Genomic DNA, 21,067 nt, shown 5'->3' with positions numbered 1-21,067 from the left:
TTTTAATTTTTTTTTTACTTAAACCGGTTTCACAGTAAAATGGCAATGACCGAACTAAACCGATGGTTCAATTCAATTCAACTTTGCCGATATTGAAACGGTGCGTTTCGTGGTTAAAAAAACGAACAGCTATGGATAAGGTGAGGAGAGAGAGAGAGAACGGTGGCGGCGGAAACCTCGAAAGGCGTTTCAGAGTCACCATGTTCTACGACGCGTGTCCTTTTTTCGGCGAAAGGACGCCGCTTTTTTGTTTTTCTGCAATTACATATCTTCTTCATATCATCTCTTTAATAATCTGATAAAGTTTGTAACTTGAGACTTTTACCCTCTTCGACATCTCTTAGTGGTATGTTTCCTTGTTTCTGTCACTCTGTTCATTGCTTTTTTTTGTATGTTCCGTCTCGAATCTTTGTGGGTTGGACTGTGAATTTCATGTCTGATTATGTGTAATTTAGGTTGAAAGTGATTATCTTTGTGGACGCCGTCATTGTTATGTGGAAATTAGCTTCAAAATCCATCAAAGGAGGCTTTAAATCACAGGGAGGAGAAGAAGCTGCGACGAAACCGACAAAAGCTCCTTGTGATACCTCTGGAGATGGAAGAAAGAGAACAAAAGAAGAGAGATTGGAGTGTCCCATTTGCTGGGAATCATTCAACGTCGTTGAGAATGTGCCTTATGTCTTATGGTGTGGTCATACTATCTGCAAGTATTGTCTTTTAGGCCTTCAACGTGCCGTTGTCATCAAATCCTCAGCTTTACCTTTCCAGCTTCCTTTCTTCGTTGCTTGCCCTTGGTGCAATGTTCTCTCTTTAAGGCTTGTTTGGAATGGATCCATCAGATTCCCTTCCAAGAACTTTTACCTTCTTTGGATGGTCGAAAGCGTCAATGGCTGCAGATCTCAATCGCGTACTGACGACAAGAGGGTTGCTTCAGGGCTGAGAGACATGAGAAATAGGTGTGATGGAGTGAGTGATACCGCCTCAGATGATGAACGGTTACTGGACAACAATCGCAGCTGGTGGAATGGTGTGACTAGAGGATACTTCAGAACTGGGAGGCTCCATGACTCGGTATGTAAGTCTATGGCTCTTGTTGCTCATTTGCTAGCTAAATTTCCTCTGGTAGTCATATTCCTGCTGATGGCTTTGTATGCAATCCCTGTGAGTGCTGCAGTTCTTGGCCTCTATTTCTTTGTCACGTTTGCTTTGGCTGTCCCCTCGTTTCTTGTCCTCTATTTTGCCTTCCCGAGCTTAAACTGGCTGATCAGAGAGATTGCAGCCTGACACATTGTACTGTCACTTTGTTCCTGTATGTTTCGTGACTTGTAAGAAACATGAGATAGAGCCAAAGTTGTTTACACTTAATATAGAAAAGAAGAAGAGTATCTTCTTATTTCAGATTGTGTCTCTGTACATAGCGAACAAAACTACCTTTCTCTATCTCTCTCTCTGTTTGACAATAATGAGATTCTGTGTACAAGATGAATCAGAAACAATGGAAACGAAAAATGGGAAGAAAGAAAACTCTGCTGTTCTGTATAAATCTGAAAGAAGAAAAGAAAGAAAGATTTTTACATTTCTCTGTAATCTGGTGAAGTTAAGCCATTGAAGAGCTCGGCTTTACCGGAAATCTTAACCAACATAGCTAAAACTTCTTTCATGTTTGGTCTTGCCTGAGGATTGTCAGCTGTACACTTCACACCAACCTTTAGTAGCTCAGTCAATTGCTCAGCTCCGTTCCCTGGTTTTGTCCCTGACAGGGTAAATGGCGAACCTTTGGCTGTCATGTTACTTGCCATTACCCGTCTTGCCCATTCGACCAAGCACTCTTCTCCTCCATCAACAGCTCTTCTACCCGTCGCGAGTTCCATGATCAATATTCCGTAGCTGTAAACATCTCCTCTTGTGGTCGCTTGCCAAGTTTGTCCATACTCAGGAGCTACATACCCAATTGTGCCTGCAATCACCGTGCTCACATGGCTATCTCCTGCATTTAAGAGTCTTGCTAGTCCAAAATCTGTCACTCTAGCATTCCCGTGTCTATCCAAAAGAACGTTGCTTGCTTTCACGTCTCTGTGAACGATGGATGGGTAACATTCGTGGTGCAAAAACACTAATCCCCGTGCTACATCTGTGGCTATATCAACACGTTTCCTCCATGGAAGTTTTGTTTTGTCTGTGATGAGCTCCTCTAAGCTCCCGCCTCCCATGTATTCATGCACCAAGATTTTCTCTGACCCATCTAGGCACCATCCATACAGCCTCACGAGGTTCGGATGTGCCCAATCACCAAATGCGTTGGCACTTAGAACTTCCATTTCAGCTCTGAACTCTTTCTCTGCTTCTGTGCCTTCTCTCTGCAGCTTCTTGACTGCGACTTCTCTTCCATCAGGTAATACGCCTCTGTAAACAGTTCCATATCCTCCCCTACCTACCACTCTCTCCTCGGAGAAGTTACTGGTTGCTTTCAGAATGTCAGCGTATGTGAATGTTGATTTGTCTAATCGAATAACCTTGATTTTTCCTGATAGCCATGGCGATGATCCGCCTGAACTGGAAGTCAAGTCATGTCTGGTTTTCGAGCCATCTAAGAGATCAGTCTCCGCATCCCTTGAAGCCTTAGCAACCATGAGAATAATACCTGATACCACTAAACATGCAATAAACGCCAATGCAAGAGCCAAGGAAATCCAAATCAAAAGAAGAGTTCTTGGCCTGTTTCCTACGATTTGGTTGGAAATCTTCCTCGTGTTGTTCCCTGATTGGTTGAAGAAACTAGGAAACTCCAGCAGCGGATTTCCAAAAAAGGATTCTTTGTCAAAGGTTGCTACTTGTCCCGTTGTTGGTATTGAACCAGAAATGAAAGGGTTATATGAGATGTTGAACTTGCTCAGCTCATTCAAGTCATTCAAACTCATTGGAAATTTTCCTGAGAAATTGTTGTAAGACAGATCAAGATTCTGCATGCACTTGAGATTTCCGATTTCTTGAGGAATCTCGCCTGAAAAATTGTTCCGGGTCAGGTTGAGGAATGAAAGAGGCAATTTTCCTATCTCTGAAGGCAGTTTCCCCTCAAACTCATTGAATCCCAAATGTAGCGTGCTTAGCTTGTTCATCTGAGAGATACTTGCAGGAATCTCACCTGAAAGCTTATTTCCACTGAGCTGAAGATAGGCTGAAATTTTAAGTGTGCGTACTGTGGAACCAGCAGTGCAGACAGGAAAAAGACCGTACCCTTTCAGAACATGGTCCCATAGGCTTCTGCAACTCTTTTTGGTAAGAATTGCGTATACAAAGTTGAAAGGAGGGAACTCTGCTGGAATCCATCTCCTCATCGCCAAGCATTCACCGGAACCAGCAATTATCTTGTCATTGTCTTGCCTATTCACTTCAAACGTTGGAAGAGGATTACTACCCATTTTAGTCAATTCAGGATGGAATCTACCAGAGAGCTGGTTGTTTGCCACGTTAAACCACAAAAGGCTCCTGCAGTTGCCAATCTCTCGAGGGATTTCTCCTGATAGAGAGTTATTTGCAAGCATTAGCCACAAAAGAGAGGTCAAATTTCCAAATGAAGCTGGTATTGAACCGGTCAGCTTGTTAAAGGAGAGATCGAGTGCTTGAAGCCCCGGCATGTTCCCATACTCCTGTGGTATGTTGCCACTGAAGTTATTATAAGCAAAGATCAAGAACTTCAAACTTTGGATTTGGGAAATTTCAGCAGGTAACTCTCCCGAGAAGTTGTTGTAGCCCAAATCTAGCCTTAAAAGATTAGGCAACTTGAGGATGTTGGAAGAACGTATTCCTCCAACATATGAGTTCGCATGCAGGACCATATACTTTACTTGAGTGAATCTCCCAAATATTTCTTGAATGTCTCCTCCAAACTTGTTTCTGCTCAAATCCAGAAATATCAAGTTGGTCAAGTTCAGGAGAGTTTCCGGTATGTCTCGGGAGAATGTATTATTCCCCAAGTACAAACCTCTGAGAGATGATATGGAACCTATCTCAGCTGGAATGTTCCCTATGAATTTGTTTCCCCACAGATTCAATACACTTAGATTCTGACACTTGGAAACTTGGCCTGGAAATTCCCCACCAAAACTGTTCCCAGATAAATCCAACACTTCCAAAATGCAGTTCCCCCTGAACATGGAAGCTGAGATATTCCCGGAGAGAAAGTTATCAGCAACTGAAAACTGGAGCGTCCTCCCAAAACCATCCCACACTTGTCCACTGAACCCATTGGAACTCAAGTCAACATACTTGAGATTCCTACACCCATTGAAGATGTCATCGATTCTGCCAGTAAAGTTGTTGGCAGATAGATTTGCAACAACCAAGCTGTTGCAGAACAATGGGAAGCTAGACTGGATATCACCCGCAATCCTATTCACCGAAAGATCAAGAACCTCAAGAGTTGATAAACCAGGTAAGCTAAGCTTTCCTTCAATGATATTATGAGAAAGATTAAGATGCCTTAGGTTGTGACAACGGCTCAGGTCATCAGGAATCGACCCTTCGATAGTGTTCCTCGATAAATCTAGATACGTGAGCTGCGTTAAGGCCGAGAAGTTCCCGAATAAAGCACCTGAAATGGTGGAATCAGTTAGATTGATCCCTGTAACTCTACTTCCCGGAGGTGTACATATGATCCCAGGCCAGTTACACACATCTTGCTTCTCCCTTTTCCATTCTGTATAGACTCCTCTGTTCTGTGGGTTCCGTGATTCTAGATACGATCTCAGGCTTAACAAGGCTTCTCTATCACTGTCCAGAGAATCACCAGCCACTACTAAGGCTGCCATGGGGAACAAAAAAAAAAAAAAACGAAAACTTTCATATAGTAGCTAAAACGATTCATATTCATCAACGACGTCAAAACAGAGTAAAAATAAAAATAAAAAAAATTGAAATTTGCGATTCGATAACAGTAGATAGCTAATAACAGAAATTGAGAAGAAGCAAAAAGTCACCTGTGATGAAAACGAAGAGTAAGAAACAAAGAAAGCGAAGAGACTCAGAACCATCATCATCAGCCATGAGCACACGTGTCACAATAGTCATCGTCGTCGTCGTCGTCCTCCACTTGGTCTTCTTCGTGTGTCTGCGTCTTTATCGTTGTTGGCGTCTTCGTCGTCCTCTTTGGTTGTGATGTTACTCAACAAGGTGTGGGAATTATCGGGGAAGAAGAAGATGAATTTCATGGAAGTTCATGTGAAAATGGGATTAGAGAAGAAGAAAAAGGGAAGTTGGAAAAAAACAAACAAACCAGCACGCACGTAGACTAAAAGCAACTGAAAAAGAAAAGAAAAAAAAAACTTTGAACATCACACAAAGATTTATTCCTATTTATTAGATTTTTCTTCAACCCAAAAAAAAAAATTTTGATTACAAAAAGGTGAAATTCAAATCATCATGTATTATGCTAATTTTGACCCCAAAAATAAAAATAAAACGTATTTATTACGTTACCACACTAGTCTTATCAAAAAAAATATTCTTAAGAAAATACCGCATTTGTTGAACATGTTGAAAATGTTTGAAACCAAAAATATTTTATATCCTCCAATCAATGAAGTCGTTTTGAACAAAAACAATTTAATCGACTACATCAGTGTCATATGACTAAGCAGCATACCTCTTTGTTCTCCATATTAGAAAGTTTACAAAAAAAAAAAAAACAATTACATTACCTTTTCTTTATAATTTGTACGGTACCACTTGCGCACTCAAGAACATATCCTAGTGGGAACATTTTTACGTACATATCGAAAATGTGTGTTTAAGTTTTAGAAATTTTAATCTCGTGATTTGGTTGATTAATATCATAGTTAGTTAACTCGAGGGGAAAAGAATTAGGTGAGCAGTTGTGACATCTAAGTTGACCGGTTCAGAAGAGTTTGACTTCGTGTCAGAGTTGGTAAAGTTCATCATATAAAAGCTGTTCCTTAATGTAAATCTTTAATTACGTTTACACATGTATGTATGGGGTGAATGCGACTAACCGAGATTTGAAAGTAAGTTCTCTAAAACAATGTGTAGAATACAGATAAAAAAAAATTTAAGTAAACAAATTTCGACGATCATTAAAGAGAAACAAATTGGCATAATTTTGAAAATTTCAGAATTAAGATATTTTACTAAAATTGGTTAACATTAAAATACATGTATATGGTGGTGGGTCATATATGTGATTCATATGGACGGCAGTAGTTGACTTACTTAGGTGCTTTGACCAATGTTTTATTTTTTAAATCATTGTTAATCATCAAATCTCTCATTTTATTCGTTTTTTGTTTTCCCGTTATTATCTCTATTTTTTCCTGTCTCTGTCATAAGTCAAATGCGTGTATTATTATACCTTGATTAGTCTTAAGTATTCAATTAGTTGAATGGTATAAGGTACAGTATATAACACTTCGTGACAGACCATTGAATATTTTTTTGAATTAGAAAATTCAGAGGCTTACTTTTCTCTTCCATAAAGTCATAAACAGAACAATATATATTTTTTTTATTAATTACTAATATTTATTTTATGTGTAAAAGTAGTATTTTTAATCAGAAACAAATCAAACTATTCAAGCTGTTGATAGATGATGCAACAAGATTTAAAGATATATAAGCATCTAAGTTTAGTTGTCTATAAGTTTAAAAATCGACAAGTGTTAATAGTCATGATTTATATAGCTTAAAATATACAATTGTAGCTTCAACTATTCTAATCATACGAGGATATTGTATCATTTCTGTACTGCCACATATGTTTCAAAATCATTATATTACTCTTCCAAATATATATCCATGTTGTGGCTTCTGACACTTGAACAGTTGAACTCGTAATGATCTAAAGTCTGAAATTTTTCAAAGTGGTACCAATTTTAAAGTTTTGAATTCCCCACCAATTGAAACGGGGAAAAAAAAAGAAAGTAAAATGGTCCAGTCAATACAAGGACGTGTGAATGGTAATGAGCCAACATTATTTTTGTTCATGCAAAAACAACTAAGGCGACCAAAATGTTTCTTTTGGTATGGTAAAAGTCCATGCCTCTTGAAAGCGACGTTGTTTGTGCCACGCGTTCAGGTTTTTTCTCTCCGTACCCATTTGCTGTTCGATGTTTCCATTGGTCAAATTCAACATTATCACACGACACCAATTAGTAGCATTGGATCCACTAAATATCCCACCCACTCGAGCTAGTCTAATCTTGTCAAATCGCAAGGGCATGTTTATAGGGAGATCAGTTTAGGGTGTTCTTAGAGTATAAATATTGTGAATATAATGTAAGATCAATAGTTAAAAATTTTTGTTAAAAAGTTAGTTATTGGAAGAACATGTTTAAGATCTTAATATTTAATAATATAATATTCTTATAGAAATTTAAGAATATTTAATAAATACATAGATTAATGTTTAATAAAAAATTTAAGAATGTTTAATACTATTTAATAATATAATGTTTATTAATATTCTTAAACATATTACAATTATAAAAATTTATAAAATAACATTTTAATTGCAAATTTATAAAACTTTTACTAAAATTCAAAATACAATGCCATATTTTTATGAAACAAAAAAAAACATTGTAAATAAAATTTTAAAAAAAAACAAATAAACATATTACTTAATTAATTAAACAAGACAAACATTTTATTTAATTAATACATAGATTAATGTCCAAATTTATTCTATATATTTTCAACAAATCCGAAAGAGACACGTCACACAAGATCAGGTCCAAGAACAGTTCTAGAATAAGATCAGTGAGCCTGATCTTAAGTTCACTATTCAATTATTTTCATTTTTAAAGTGTCTAAGAACACTCCATGTGATCTTCCTATAAACATGGCCTAACATGATCGGACCAAACCCGAGTTCTTGAACCTTGAATCCTTTTAAACAGTTAAAGGTTTCGAGGGAATCTAGAAGCCTAGCTCGATATAAATATACAAGGAATATAAGCAAAGCATGAAGCATCTTTTATGTTTGTTTTTGAATATAAGCAAAGCATGAAGCATTTACTCATATATCAGAAATTGTCAAATCGATAGGAAATTGATAAACAATAGACCAAGTAGATATTGGAGAATTATTGTGTCGTGGTTCAACGGTTTGAAAAAACTGATCTCTCGAGTCTCGTGTAAATGAATAGTTTCAGAAATCATTTAGTAATCCAGCTAGTTTCACCCATAGCTAATTTTTTTACAATTCTATCTTGAAAAAAACTGATCTCTTGAAAAAACTGATCTCTCGAGTCTCGTGTAAACTAGCTGGAGTATTTAGAAGTCATTTTGTAATCCAGCTAGTTTCACCCATAGCTAATTTTTTTACAATTCTATCTTGTGCTTTCATTGCAAACGAAACTGCCTCAATATGTCATCTTTATGAGATATACATATACTTAACTAACTGGACTCGAATACAGTGAAATACAATTTTGTAGGTTTGAATCTTTTGCTGAAAAAAAAGAAAGAAGATAAATAGGTAACAAATTACAAATAGGTACGTCTGATATAGGAAAAAAAAACCTCATGTTTGTAAGAGAAGCATTCTGCAATGAAAGGAGTTTAATGTAATTTCGAGAAATAAACAATATTTTATGTAATTTCACAAATAGTCCTTCTCCTTCCTTCTGATTCTTCCTTCTTCCCCACGAGTTACTCCTCCTCCCCTCCCATCTCGAGTAATTTACAAGCTTCTTCGATTTCTCTCTCAGACCAAATCGTGCTTTCCGCATCCTTAAACGTAAGTTTTCTTCCATTTCTGTGTCGATTTCAAAAATATGTCGAACTAAGCAAAAAAAAACTTAGAAACCCTAGTTTTAGTCGGGATATAGTCGCATAGTTTTAGAATTTGGGAATCGAAAACTTTTCGACTTGATGTTTAGGAAACGGAACCTAGTTTTGGATTTGTTGCGCCGAGTTGATCGATGTGACTTAGAAACCCTAGTTTCACGAGGCTTATGGAGTCGCGCAGTTTCCACATTTCCCAGATCGGCTCTGCTTACAACAGATGATGCTGACATTGGTAGTATTAAGCAAACTGGAATGTTTTCACTAGCTGGGGAATTAGCTTCTCTTGTAGAGGAATCTTCTCATGTTGATGATGATTATACCAAATCCACCACGAGTCGTATGGAACTAAAGCGATCTCTCGAACTCCGTTTAAAGAAACGAGTCAAGGAGCAGTTCGTTGATGGGAAGTTTAGTGACCTGTTAAAGAAGGTGATTGCAAGGCCTGATACTCTTCGGGATGCTTATGATTGTATTAGGCTTAACTCCAATGTTTCTGTATCAGAGAGAGATGCAAGTGTTGCGTTTGGTTCTATTGCGGAAGAGCTCTCTAGTGGGGTGTTTGATGTTGCTTCCAATACTTTTTCGGTTACGGCTAGAGATAAAACAAAAGAGGTTCTTTTCTTGCCTAGTGTAGCTCTTAAAGTTGTCCAAGAGGCTGTCAGAATAGCCCTGGAAGTCGTTTTCAGTCCTCAGTTTTCTAAGATTTCACATAGTTGCCGAAGTGGAAGGGGGCGTGCCTCTGCATTGAAGTACATCAGAAACAACATTTCTCATTCTGATTGGTGTTTCACTTTGAGTCTGAGCAAAAAACTTGATGTTTCTGTTTTTGAGAACTTGCTCTCTGTAATGGAGGAGAAAATAGAAGACAGTAGTTTAAGTTTCTTACTCCGTTCTATGTTTGAAGCCCAAGTGCTAAATCTCGAGTTTGGAGGATTTCCCAAGGGCCATGGTCTCCCACAAGAAGGGGTGTTGTCCCGTGTATTGATGAACATATACCTTGATCGGTTTGATCGTGAATTCTATAGAATCTCAATGAGGCATGAAGCCCTTGATCTTGATTCAAAGACCGATGAAGATAGCCCAAGCTCAAAACTTCGTTCTTGGTTTAGGAGGCAGGCAGGAGAACGAGATTTGATAAGTACTCCGGAGCAGGGCAGCGCTCTCAGAGTTTATTGCTGCAGATTTATGGATGAGATATTTTTCTCTGTGTCTGGTTCCAAGAAAGCTGCAGTTGATATCAGATCTGAAACTATAGGTTTCTTACGGAACTCACTGCATCTGGACATCACAGATGAAACAGACGCGTCACCATGTGAAGCGACCAGTGGGCTTCGTGTTTTGGGTACCTTGGTTAGGAAAAATGTTAGGGAGAGTCCCACTGTCAAAGCTGTTCACAAGCTAAAGGAGAAGGTTAGGCTTTTTGCATTGCAGAAAGAAGAGGCCTGGACCTTAGGTACAGTTAGAATTGGGAAAAAATGGTTAGGACATGGACTGAAGAAGGTCAAAGAGTCAGAAATCAAAGGCTTGGCGGATCATAACTCTACCTTGAGTCAAATATCTTGCCATAGAAAGGCAGGCATGGAGACAGATCATTGGTATAAGGTCTTGCTTAGAATATGGATGGAGGACGTGCTAAGAACTTCTGCAGATAGAAGCGAGGAGTTTATCTTGTCCAAGCATGTTGTAGAACCGACTGTTCCTCAAGAACTAAGAGACGCGTTTTACAAGTTCCAAAGCTCTGCTGCGGCATATGTCTCTTCAGAAACGGCTAACGTGGAAGCGCTTTTGCCATGTCCACGCTCTCATGATAAACCTGTTTTCTTTGGTGATGTTGTTGCTCCTACTAATGCTATAGGAAGGCGTCTTTATCGCTATGGATTAATAACAGCCAAGGGTTATGCACGTTCAAATTCTATGCTTATTTTACAAGATACTTCCCAAATAATTGATTGGTTTTCCGGACTTGTTCGGCGATGGGTGATTTGGTATGAAGGCTGTAGTAATTTTAATGAGATAAAGAATCTCATCGATAATCAGGTCAGAATGTCATGCATCCGTACTTTGGCAGCAAAATATCGAATACATGAAAATGAGATAGAGAAACGCCTTGATTTAGAACTGAGCACGATTCCCTCTGCTGAAGATGTAGAACAGGAAATACAGCATGAGAAACTAGATTCTCCTGCTTTTGACAGGGATGAACATCTAACATACGGGCTTTCCAATAGTGGTTTGTGTTTACTGTCTTTAGCTCGATTAGTGAGCGAGTCAAGGCCTTGCAATTGCTTCGTAATTGGTTGCTCGATGGCTGCACCTGCTGTTTATACTCTACATGCAATGGAGAGACAGAAGTTTCCTGGTTGGAAAACTGGGTTTTCTGTTTGTATTCCTTCTAGCTTAAATGGAAGGAGAATAGGGCTGTGTAAGCAACACCTCAAAGATCTCTATATAGGTCAAATATCACTTCAAGCCATTGATTTTGGAGCTTGGAGATGATTACATTCTCTCCACTGCAAGACTCCTGCAAGTTGTTAATATCTCTTCCTAGGTTGAGTCTGATTGGTTTTAGACAGTTTGTTGAGCTCTGTGTACCACTACTGATGTCTAGCAAATCTAAGGTCCGCGGTTATTGTTCTTCAACTGTTTTAGTTTTGAAAGGCCTTCTGCAGTAGCACAGTTTGCATACCCTCAGAATCTAAAACCATGGCATTAGCTGGTCGTATGGGCCAATTCTAGGTGAAATGGCTTTGGTGGCTTTCGCAATATAACTTTCTTCACTTTTGACGGTGTTTTCCAATGCTTAGCTTCTTGAAACTTATGTTTTTTTTTTGTTTTTGCTCACGGTTGATTCGCTGTGCTGCAGGTTTTGAACATCACAAATGGAATTAGCAGATCGAGCAGTCGGGCTACTACTATCTTCGATCAGCTTATCCATATTCACATACTATACTTTCTGGGTCATCATCCTGGTAAGAGGCAACACCATATAGTTCATCTCCCCTAAGTTCGTTTAAAAGACATTGTCAGTTTGATGTACCATTGTCATATAATGTTTTGGATACTACAAGAAAAAAGCTCACTGTGTTATATTTTTCCTTTGTACAGCCATTTGTAGATAGTGATCACTTCATCCACAAGTACTTCTTGCCCCAAGACTATGCCATTCTCGTACCTGTCTTCGCTGGCATAACCCTCCTCTCTCTCCTTTCCGTATTTATCGGCATGGTCATGCTCAAATCAAAAAAGAAGAAGGCATAATTTCAACCTTAGCTTTAGACAAAGTTCTGATTATTTTCTTAAGTTGTGCCTACTTTGTTTTGGTCTTTGAGATTATTAGTCCTGAAGTTTAAATGGTGTAGTTGAAGCCGTCCGAGACGTCCTATTGTCTGAATACGTAAAGACATACTATAAAATTCAAGTTTTGGTTTTCTTGGAAATCTTTATCTTATTAATCTGACTGATCATCAGAAACATTATGTTATGGTGGATTTTAGGCTCCCTAACCCATTTGCAGAAGATAATAATGATTTAGATGAATCATGATGACGTTTTTTCGAATCTAATTTTGAGTTTTTGACTATTGTTTCTTCTTTTGTCTTTTTGTGAGTTTCTGCATATGGCAGTTACTGATCTATATTCTTTTCTGGTTTTGTCTTCTATAGATATAAAAAAATAAAATAAAAATTTAAAATTGACTGATACGATACAAATTCATTTTGTTAGCCATACCCTTGGTCCAACTCACGAATGTTTTCAAGAAAAATATAGCATAATTTTAGTGCTAAAATGTTGAGAAAAGAAGAAAGAAATATTATGATAAATAGTAAGTAGTAGTCATCATAATCTAAGAGCTGGCAAAGGCATTAGAGACACACACACACAAGTGAGTATCTTCTCTTTGCAATAATGATATGTCTTGTAATGAATTTCATTTTGACTTATCTTATGGAATTTAATCATGGCTTTCTCAGCTTTATTAAAATCTCATTAGTCTATTGCTGTACTTACTTAAGAGGGGTATTCAACTTGATGTTTAAATGATTTGTTAGGATTTTAATATTTTAGAATTTTGAAAGATTTAGGAGATTTGATTGTGTTTTAGAGTTTTTTCTATTTTTTTTTAAATGAAATGTGATTTTATGAGATTTTATTAGTAAACTTTGGATACTTTAAAAATATTTTACAACAAAAAAAGAAAATTCTATGACAAAAAAGAAAATTTCACTTATTTGTGAAGCTGCAGGAGATGAAGACTTAACCTTTGTCTGTCACCGTTAAAAAGTCTAAATATGGTCAAGATGATCCCCTAATAACATATTTGATTGTTGAGATTTGATTTTTGATTAAAACCTGCAACAAAGAAAAAAAAGCTTCAAGTGAGATGAAAAAAAGAGGAAAAAGAAGCTAATTATGTTCCTGTTTTAACCTTTAACAGAAAAAGATCTATCGTCTCACTTCTATTGATAGTAAGGAAAAGAGCACCTATGTGAATTCTGACCAAAAGTCAGCTTCATGTGATCACGAGAACAAAGAGAATGTGAAGTGTGATCAATAAGCCGATATATTATTCTTATCATTCTTATCAGTAAAGTTGAAAACCTTAAGAAAGAACGTAATGTTGGTAGGATTTTGTGAGGTAAAAAAAAATGTAAGATTTTGTTACTCATATTTGTCAACTAAAAAACAAAAAAAAAATCTTGCAGAATTATTCAAAGTAGCATTCTTTAAAAAATTGTGATATTTTAAATAACACTAGATTTTAAATAAGTTTTATAAATCCATCATTGAATAACAAGAGATTTTAGATTATTTTAAATGATTTTACATAAATCTCAAGTTAAATAACATAGGATTTTAAAAGATTTTTAAAAACCATCAATTGAATAACAAGTGATTTTAAAAATACTCTAAAATCTTTCAAATATCAAGTTGAATACCTCCCTGTTAGTGCTTATGGATAAATCATTTCAAGTCATCTTCATACACTTTCAATAAAAAAAAAAAAAATCAAATACTTCTATTTTTGGTCGACCAGCAAAGAAAAATCAAATACATACGATTCAATTTCTTTTTTGTTGTTTCTTATTTTGGCCACACACGCTTTGAATTGTGTTCTACCACATTTGTATAGTCTATTCTTTATTTCAACAAAAAAGCTGTCATTAACTATTTGCTAAATTGAGTTTCAAAATTTCGGAAGGTGTAGATTCGATTTCTTCAGACCAGAATAATAAATGCATGTTTTCTTTTGAATTTTATTTTCCTATTAATTTAGTTAAAAAAAAAAATGTATCGTCGGCTTCCGTAATTAAATAAAAAGAAAGTGAAGAGCCTACAAAAAAAAAAAAAAAAAACATTCTTCTATCTTAGTTAGTTGTTGTTGTTGTTGTTGTTCACATTATAAAATACGAAGTATCACTCGAATCCGGATCCGAATTACGGCAAGTCGGCAACGGATCTTTATCGTGACGGCGCCGGAGTTTTCGGATAACAGCACTACACACTTCACTTGTGGTGGTTGTTGTTGTTGTGAGGTGATATTTCGGAATTTTGTTTGTTTTTTTTTTAATTTTAAAAAATGGGTTGCGTTAGCTCGAAGCAGACGGTCTCTGTGACGCCTGCGATCGATCACTCATTCAGAGAAAATGAAAACAATAATGAGTGTTCTGGATCGGGTCGGGAGGATCCGCCTATCCCGACGTTGAAGAAGCTCGTCTCATGGAGGAGTAAGAGTGGGAAGAGAAGGAGTCAGAAGAGCGGTAGTAGTGAGTTGGGTAGCGAGTCTGGTCGTGCTAGTGACTCGCTGAGTTTTCGCCTCGGTCATTTCAGTAGATACCTTGAAGCTGAGCATGTCGCTGCTGGTTGGCCTGCTTGGTTAAGCAACGTTGCTGGTGAAGCTATCCATGGTTGGGTTCCCCTTCGGTCCGACTCTTTCGAAAAGCTCGAAAAGGTTACAAATTTTTTGGCATTTTTTGTGAATGTTGTTTGTTTATGGTTTTAATGAAGTTTTTAGTTTTGGGTTTTATGTAGATCGGACAAGGTACTTATAGCAGCGTGTTTCGTGCGGTGGAGAATGAAACAGGGAGGATTGTTGCATTGAAGAAGGTGAGGTTTGACAATTTTGAGCCAGAGAGTGTTAAGTTTATGGCAAGAGAGATTTTGATACTTAGAAGACTTAACCATCCCAACATTATCAAACTGGAAGGTTTGATCACTTCGAAACTATCTTGCAACATACAACTTGTGTTCGAGTATATGGAGCATGATCTTACTGGTCTTCTCTCTTCTCCTGACATTAAATTTACGACGCCACAGGTTGGTTTGTATCATCATCGTCCATAATGTTGGTGGAGTTTTGTTTTATGTATTTGGTTGTGTGATCATTGGTTTTTTTTGGCTCCTGCAGATTAAGTGTTATATGAAGCAATTGTTGTCTGGGTTAGATCATTGTCATTCACGAGGCGTGATGCATCGGGACATAAAGGGTTCAAATCTTTTGTTGAGTAATGAAGGTATACTAAAGGTGGCTGATTTTGGGTTAGCAAACTTTAGCAATTCTTCTGGGCACAAGAAGAAACCTCTTACCAGTCGAGTTGTGACTCTGTGGTATCGTCCACCTGAACTTTTGCTCGGGGCAACGGACTATGGAGCATCTGTTGATATGTGGAGTGTTGGTTGTGTCTTCGCTGAGCTGCTTCTTGGAAAACCGATTCTTCGGGGAAGAACTGAGGTAAACCATTTAGCACTGTCTTCTACTAGTTATGATATTGGACCTTTTGTTCATGGATATCTTCTGTTTTACTTGCTGAAACATTTACTCAGTGCTATTGCGTGAATTGTTTTGAAGCAGGTTGAACAGCTGCACAAAATCTTCAAACTGTGTGGATCTCCACCAGAAGATTACTGGAAAAAGTCCAAACTTCCCCATGCAATGCTTTTCAAGCCTCAGCAAAACTATGATAGTTGTCTACGGGAAACCTTGAAAGATTTGTCTGAGACTGAAATCAATCTGATTGAAACTCTTCTTTCTATAGATCCCCACAAACGTGGTACCGCCTCTAGTGCCCTTGTTTCTCAGGTAATCTTTTTAGCTTGGATTAGTGTATCAAGTGTGAGGACCTAGAAATATGATTTCTGTGGAAACAAACCATATTACTGTATATTGCTTATCGTTTACAAAGATATTGCCTTGTGTTTTTTCAGTATTTTACCACAAAGCCTTTTGCTTGTGATCCCTCAAGCTTACCAATATACCCACCTAGCAAGGAGATAGATTCAAAGCATCGGGATGAAGCAACAAGGTCAGAAATTTCTTTCATTACCTGATAGAGAAAGTCATGCATGACCATATCATCTCACAATTACAACACACAATCTACTGTTGGGAAATTGTCCAGTCCACCATTTTGGTTTGCCATACACGTCAGGTCTTGGAAGCATTTGTAACATCCTCATATGTCATGTTTTATTTTTCAGGAAAAAAATTAGCGGGAGTGGGATACGTGGTATAGATGAGAGGAAGCCATCACGGAAGGCCCATTCATTCAATAAATTGGCACCAGTTGAGGTACTTTCTACTTACTCACTTGTCTACATGTTATCGGTATCTTGAGAGTATAATTCCTCGTACAAGAAACTGACATGTCCCTCTTTTTTGTTTGCAGGACGCGCGGCACCAAACTGAAACTTTTCAGAAACGAATTGGTCATTTAGTTCATAATTCGATTGGAAGTGACGCTAGGTTATGTGAGAAGCTGCAAACCCCATTAGATCACAAGAAAGACGAAGCTTCCCATATGAAGAATGCCTCACAAGGAGATGTACCTTTCTCAGGGCCGTTACAAGTCTCTAAATCAAACAGTTTTGCTTGGGCGAAACGAGAAAAAGATGACGTATGTGTTAGGGTACATAATCGATCTCTCTCAAGAGGTCACATTCCTAACTTGTCGGTACATTCTCCCGCCTTCAATGGGAAAAGTAATGTTGAATGTAAGATAAATAAGAATGAAAATGAGGACAAACGTGAGGACAAGACAGATTCTCGAGGCCAGGAGTCATATGAGATGGTGAAGCGTTCTATGTTGAAGCAGTGGAGGCAACTTGAACGTCCAGATTCTTTTAGTGCGTCTGACGAGTATCACTCACAGGAACTGTCATTGGGACTCTATCAGAGAGATGAAATGGCAGCAAAGCTGGGTAATAATTTGGTACGTCTATAGATTATTGAAGCTAGAGAATCACCCTTCTAGTTTATTTGATATCCAAATCCCATATAGAAGCTTGTTATATGCATTGTTTCTGTGGCAGTTTAGGGCTGTTTACAGACATAGTAGGGACTAAGTATGCTTTGTGCCTTACGTTACGTTCTTATGCTTTACTACCAGTGTCAAAATCGATTCTGTGTATCAGAAATAAAATGAACGCAGTCCTAAAAATATGATCGCACTGCTGCTGTAATAGTTTGATATCTAAGTGATTTCGGAGATTACGGGAACTATTTGATATATACATATAAAATACGGTGTAATTGGGATATACAGCTCAAAAGTAGGTAGAGAGGACCAGATTACCGTTTGTAGTCGGATCATGTTTCCTCAGCTGTTTTAAGTTTTGAGTGTTTTTTCTGTCTCTCTCCACGCTTTTCACCTAAAGTTCAGAGGAGAGAGAAAAAAGTAGGCATGATTTAGTTTGTCTCCTTTTTGGGTTTAGTGACAAGCATGCTCAATGATGCTGATAACTTAAAGCCTTGACATGACAGGGTGATGGGGACAAGATCGAATTCTCAGGCCCTTTGTTGTCTCAATCTTATGGAGTTGATGAGCTTTTGGAACGTCATGAACGCCACATCCGCAAGCTAATTCGAAAACCGTGGTTCCAGAAAGGTAACTTGAGATAGCGTAAGCGGTTTATATCCTTATTGTCTCTGGGTTCTTCTCTTTTACAAATAGGTCTTTTGCGGTTTTTCTTCGCTCAAATAGGCAAACTGGTAGAGCATAAAAGAATTTATACTTCTTGACAAATTCAGCCCTCCATGTCTTTTTATGTGTAAGAAAATCTGAAACATGAACAAGTCTGTTGTTCCTTTGAACTTGCAGATAAGAAACAGACAAAGTGACCGTAATCACAAATCTCACAAGGAGATGGAGAAAAGAGCTCCAAGAACTCTTGAGAAATTACGTTTGGATCTTCAGGACCTGTGATTATCAAGCAAGATGTAGAAAAGGCCATATAATTATTCTTTTGTTGTTAATTATGTATGATTTATTCTTAATTTATAACATGAAGGTTACTTTTTGAGAGCCTTCACATATTTGATTCAGAGGTATAGAGCTCAGTTCATAGAATACTATAAGCAGCATCTGTCGGCACATATGTATACATCTTTATGCTTTCTTTCAGATCCACTTGTATAACAGATTTATGTTCTAAGATATACAATTGTATACTGCAAAATGAGGACCATCTTCTTTTTTTCATGATTGTGATCTGTATACTTTTCTGAGAAGTGGAACCAACTTGCAAATACTTAAAATACATCAGAGATGTGCATAGTTGAATAACGGTTTCTTCTGATGCTCTGATGCAGAATTGAACATCTTAAACGGGAAAAAAAGAAAGTTGATTTAATTTGTGAGAACTACATTTCATCTGAAACAAATTCAACTGTTAATTATAAAACTACTCACCGTTACATTTTTGCCTTGTAAAGAGGTAGAACAGAAAACGATTACATTTTCTTTATTTCGGAGTTGGTAAAAATATATTGTATGCAGTACTTTTTGTGCGTATATACCTCTTTACCACCGTAAAAATACTCTTCTTGGGATGGGTTGCGTCCACAGAAATTTACTTGTGTTCGGAAGCCTCAAGGAGCCTCGGCTTAATTAACCAATACTGCGCAAACCTTTGTCTTGCGTACTCCATGTAATCGAAGTCGATTTCATTCACATGTTCCTGCCAAGTTTTCAAAATGAAGATAAAAAATCAAGAATCTATAGGGATTCACAAAATGCAGGTATGATAGAAAGATGACTGTAGAAATTACCGATATAATTCCCCATAAACCCCAAGTGAGATGACTAGCAAGTGTATATTTCTCAACATGTTCGAGGAGCTTTTCGACCATAGTATTACTGGGCTCTTCACCTGGACTCACAAGAACGAATACAATAGAGAATTACGACTGTATATTGAATGATTTCTGAAACTTATAGCAAGAAAAGTGAATCACCTGAATAACTCATATATGTTTTCAGAAATCTTTGACGCTCCTCCACGCCTGTTTATTTTAGTCACATATTAAGAAATATGAATGATCTTGTATCATTTCAAATGATTAAAAAATTACGACTTCAGATGGGAACTTACCAGGGTATTTACTATAATCCATGATGTGAGGTGTTTCAGTGTGGTAATCGGCAGCCATCTCGCAGAAGTGGTTGGCAATGTCAAAAGCCACAGGGTTGTAGCATGAATATTCATAATCCTATTTTTTAGTAAGACAAAGTAATAAAATCTGAGTTAGGATCCATGTTCTAGTAATGCCATACGAAAAAGGGGTATAGCTGATTAAAGAAACTTATGAAACCTTACAATGATGGTTATTGCTTTGGTCTCTTCATCCATCATTATGTTTCCATACTGTAAATCATTGTGGCAAAATCCAATATTTTCATCATTGTTAAAGAGAGATTTCTCAAGCAAATTAATTTCCGTCTCCATAACATCGAGACGAAAGGACTTAGCTTCTTCTGGTGAAGCCAGTCTCTTGCATGCAGTGAGCCAATTTCTGAAGTTACAGAAAGGAAAGTGCCAAAGTGGGCAAACAGAATCAGAAAGACCAAAAACTTAATGATTTATTAGAAAAAGCAGAGTAGAATCTAGCAGGTAACAATGAAAGGTACCGTAGTCTGTCCCAAAGCAAAGCCTTCTTCACACCAGGCATTTCAAGACAGTGAAACTCCTTCATCCTAGTCGCTATTCGATCAGATATTTCCGGATCACGCAAGTCAGCAGCAGACAGGGTCTGAAAGTTCATAGTTTAACAAAGAAAAAGAACAAATTCAGTAAACAGAACATCCACAAGAACTACCTAAGAATTAAAAAACCAGGGAAGTGCAAGGATATGCTATAACTTAGGAACACGAGGCATTTTAAAGAGTAAGCTATATATATACCCGTGCATGGAGGAACTCTTCGATACGACCATTGCCAAACCGTCCTAACAACAATGGACCATGACCATGCTTTGACATGAACTCAAACGTCCTGATCTCATCCTCTCGGTCAAAGAAGATCTCAACACCTTCGCCATAAATCCTAACCAAAACCTTACGCGAAGGACCTTTTTCCCTAGTTGGCCATTTGATCTGAAAGACCTCATTGGTCATAGCACCTTTCAAAGGAATAACTTGGAGAGCCTTTGAATCAATCACATCTTCCCACTCTGATGCTATTGCTTGTAAAGCTTCCTTGACTTCACGAGGCAGACGATAATCTTTATTCTCAACGCTCTTTTCAGCAGCACCCATCGTCATTTGATTCCCACACACAGGTAAGTTACTCTGTACAAGTTAAAAACAGATACTTCCAATAAAAATGTGTCTTTTACAATCAAAATTAGGAGTTTTATTATATATGATCAACTCAAAGCAACAAATCCGCAGGCTCCTAAGAATTCTGGATTCCAATCTAAAACAATAAGATCATATTCTGAGTAATGGGAACAAATAGGTTTTAATCAATCTTCATAGTTGGTTCCACCACAGGAGGATCTACTTTGAGATTGACTCAAACAACACAAGGCTAGGTACAAAGGAAGAAAGCTTACATTTTTATTAAAGACGATGAATACGAGAGCGAGCACGATTGGTCTGAGAGAGAAATTGAAGAAGAAGGGTTAATGGAGAGAGATGATCACGGAGTTTGAGAGAGAGTGAGAATGTTAATGTTGCGCAGATCGAGGAAGAAGAAACAGAGGATAGGATCAAGGCAAGATCTTGTGCAACAAAATAAAATAGCAGAGGAAATTGAAGGACTATTTTATTAAATAGCAGAAAATATTATTTTCAGAAATATTTTTATTTGGCTCCTTTAATTTATACAAGGCTCCTTTTTAAGTATATCTATTTTCAGAACGTCCAATTATAATTTCTTCTAATTGTGTGTTATTTTTATATTAGAACGCAAATCTATGGTTTTGCCATCGATTAGCAAAGCTTCAATTAGATTTATAATTTTTGTTTGTACAGCCAAATAAGCCTAA

The 21,067-nt window shown here is 37.3% G+C and overlaps 6 protein-coding genes across 12 annotated transcripts; 4 read left to right on the top strand and 2 right to left on the bottom strand.

The window, feature by feature from the left end:
• Positions 1 to 109: 109 nt before the first annotated feature.
• LOC104702161 (uncharacterized) lies at positions 110 to 1,398 on the top strand. Of its 2 annotated transcripts, XM_087456992.1 has the most exons (3): positions 124 to 346; positions 456 to 1,071; positions 1,175 to 1,398. In XM_087456992.1, exons 2-3 carry the CDS (start codon positions 493 to 495, stop codon positions 1,253 to 1,255), a joined length of 660 nt encoding a protein of 219 aa, XP_087313118.1. In that variant the 5' UTR covers positions 124 to 346; positions 456 to 492; the 3' UTR covers positions 1,256 to 1,398. The 2 variants fall into 2 exon arrangements, with proteins under 2 accessions (XP_087313117.1, XP_087313118.1); XM_087456991.1 differs by having other exon boundaries at positions 110 to 346; positions 456 to 1,398.
• Positions 1,368 to 5,572, bottom strand: LOC104702162 (putative LRR receptor-like serine/threonine-protein kinase At1g74360). 2 transcript variants are annotated; one of them, XM_087456989.1, is made up of 3 exons: positions 4,977 to 5,531; positions 4,674 to 4,801; positions 1,368 to 4,591 (listed from the first exon to the last, which is right to left on the bottom strand). In XM_087456989.1, exons 2-3 carry the CDS (start codon positions 4,693 to 4,695, stop codon positions 1,572 to 1,574), a joined length of 3,042 nt encoding a protein of 1,013 aa, XP_087313115.1. In that variant the 5' UTR covers positions 4,696 to 4,801; positions 4,977 to 5,531; the 3' UTR covers positions 1,368 to 1,571. The 2 variants fall into 2 exon arrangements, with proteins under 2 accessions (XP_087313115.1, XP_019083361.2); XM_019227816.2 differs by having other exon boundaries at positions 1,368 to 4,801; positions 4,977 to 5,572.
• A 3,024-nt stretch (positions 5,573 to 8,596) lies between these two features.
• Positions 8,597 to 12,239, top strand: LOC104702160 (dolichol-phosphate mannose synthase subunit 2). 3 transcript variants are annotated; one of them, XM_087460051.1, is made up of 3 exons: positions 8,597 to 8,752; positions 11,666 to 11,771; positions 11,908 to 12,239. In XM_087460051.1, exons 2-3 carry the CDS (start codon positions 11,682 to 11,684, stop codon positions 12,058 to 12,060), a joined length of 243 nt encoding a protein of 80 aa, XP_087316177.1. In that variant the 5' UTR covers positions 8,597 to 8,752; positions 11,666 to 11,681; the 3' UTR covers positions 12,061 to 12,239. The 3 variants fall into 3 exon arrangements, with proteins under 3 accessions (XP_087316177.1, XP_087316178.1, XP_087316179.1); XM_087460052.1 differs by lacking the exon at positions 8,597 to 8,752 and adding an exon at positions 11,397 to 11,538; XM_087460053.1 differs by lacking the exon at positions 8,597 to 8,752 and adding an exon at positions 11,453 to 11,588.
• Positions 8,759 to 11,434, top strand: LOC109124881 (nuclear intron maturase 4, mitochondrial). The gene has a single exon (XM_019227814.2). The coding sequence runs from the start codon at positions 8,887 to 8,889 to the stop codon at positions 11,296 to 11,298; it is 2,412 nt and encodes an 803-aa protein (XP_019083359.1). The 5' UTR covers positions 8,759 to 8,886; the 3' UTR covers positions 11,299 to 11,434.
• Positions 12,240 to 13,755: 1,516 nt separating the features above from the next.
• On the top strand, positions 13,756 to 18,255 carry LOC104702158 (protein IMPAIRED IN BABA-INDUCED STERILITY 1). 3 transcript variants are annotated; one of them, XM_087456985.1, is made up of 9 exons: positions 13,756 to 14,752; positions 14,833 to 15,117; positions 15,209 to 15,532; positions 15,653 to 15,880; positions 16,006 to 16,103; positions 16,279 to 16,369; positions 16,467 to 17,009; positions 17,561 to 17,684; positions 17,898 to 18,255. In XM_087456985.1, exons 1-9 carry the CDS (start codon positions 14,381 to 14,383, stop codon positions 17,915 to 17,917), a joined length of 2,085 nt encoding a protein of 694 aa, XP_087313111.1. In that variant the 5' UTR covers positions 13,756 to 14,380; the 3' UTR covers positions 17,918 to 18,255. The 3 variants fall into 3 exon arrangements, with proteins under 3 accessions (XP_087313111.1, XP_087313112.1, XP_087313113.1); XM_087456986.1 differs by having other exon boundaries at positions 17,561 to 17,699; XM_087456987.1 differs by lacking the exons at positions 17,561 to 17,684; positions 17,898 to 18,255 and having other exon boundaries at positions 16,467 to 17,237.
• A 150-nt stretch (positions 18,256 to 18,405) lies between these two features.
• Positions 18,406 to 20,894, bottom strand: LOC104702157 (putative choline kinase 2). Its single transcript, XM_010417980.3, has 8 exons — positions 20,633 to 20,894; positions 19,980 to 20,366; positions 19,707 to 19,828; positions 19,396 to 19,591; positions 19,171 to 19,288; positions 19,034 to 19,081; positions 18,848 to 18,948; positions 18,406 to 18,756 (listed from the first exon to the last, which is right to left on the bottom strand). Exons 2-8 carry the CDS (start codon positions 20,337 to 20,339, stop codon positions 18,649 to 18,651), a joined length of 1,053 nt encoding a protein of 350 aa, XP_010416282.1. The 5' UTR covers positions 20,340 to 20,366; positions 20,633 to 20,894; the 3' UTR covers positions 18,406 to 18,648.
• Positions 20,895 to 21,067: the final 173 nt, after the last annotated feature.

This window comes from Camelina sativa, chromosome 7, assembly GCF_030686135.1.
Source record: "Camelina sativa cultivar CO46 ecotype springtype chromosome 7, ASM3068613v1".
In the NCBI taxonomy this organism is placed as follows: domain Eukaryota; kingdom Viridiplantae; phylum Streptophyta; class Magnoliopsida; order Brassicales; family Brassicaceae; genus Camelina; species Camelina sativa.
The sequence above is the reverse complement of the archived record's forward strand: the minus strand, read 5'-3'. Positions and strand labels throughout refer to the sequence as shown.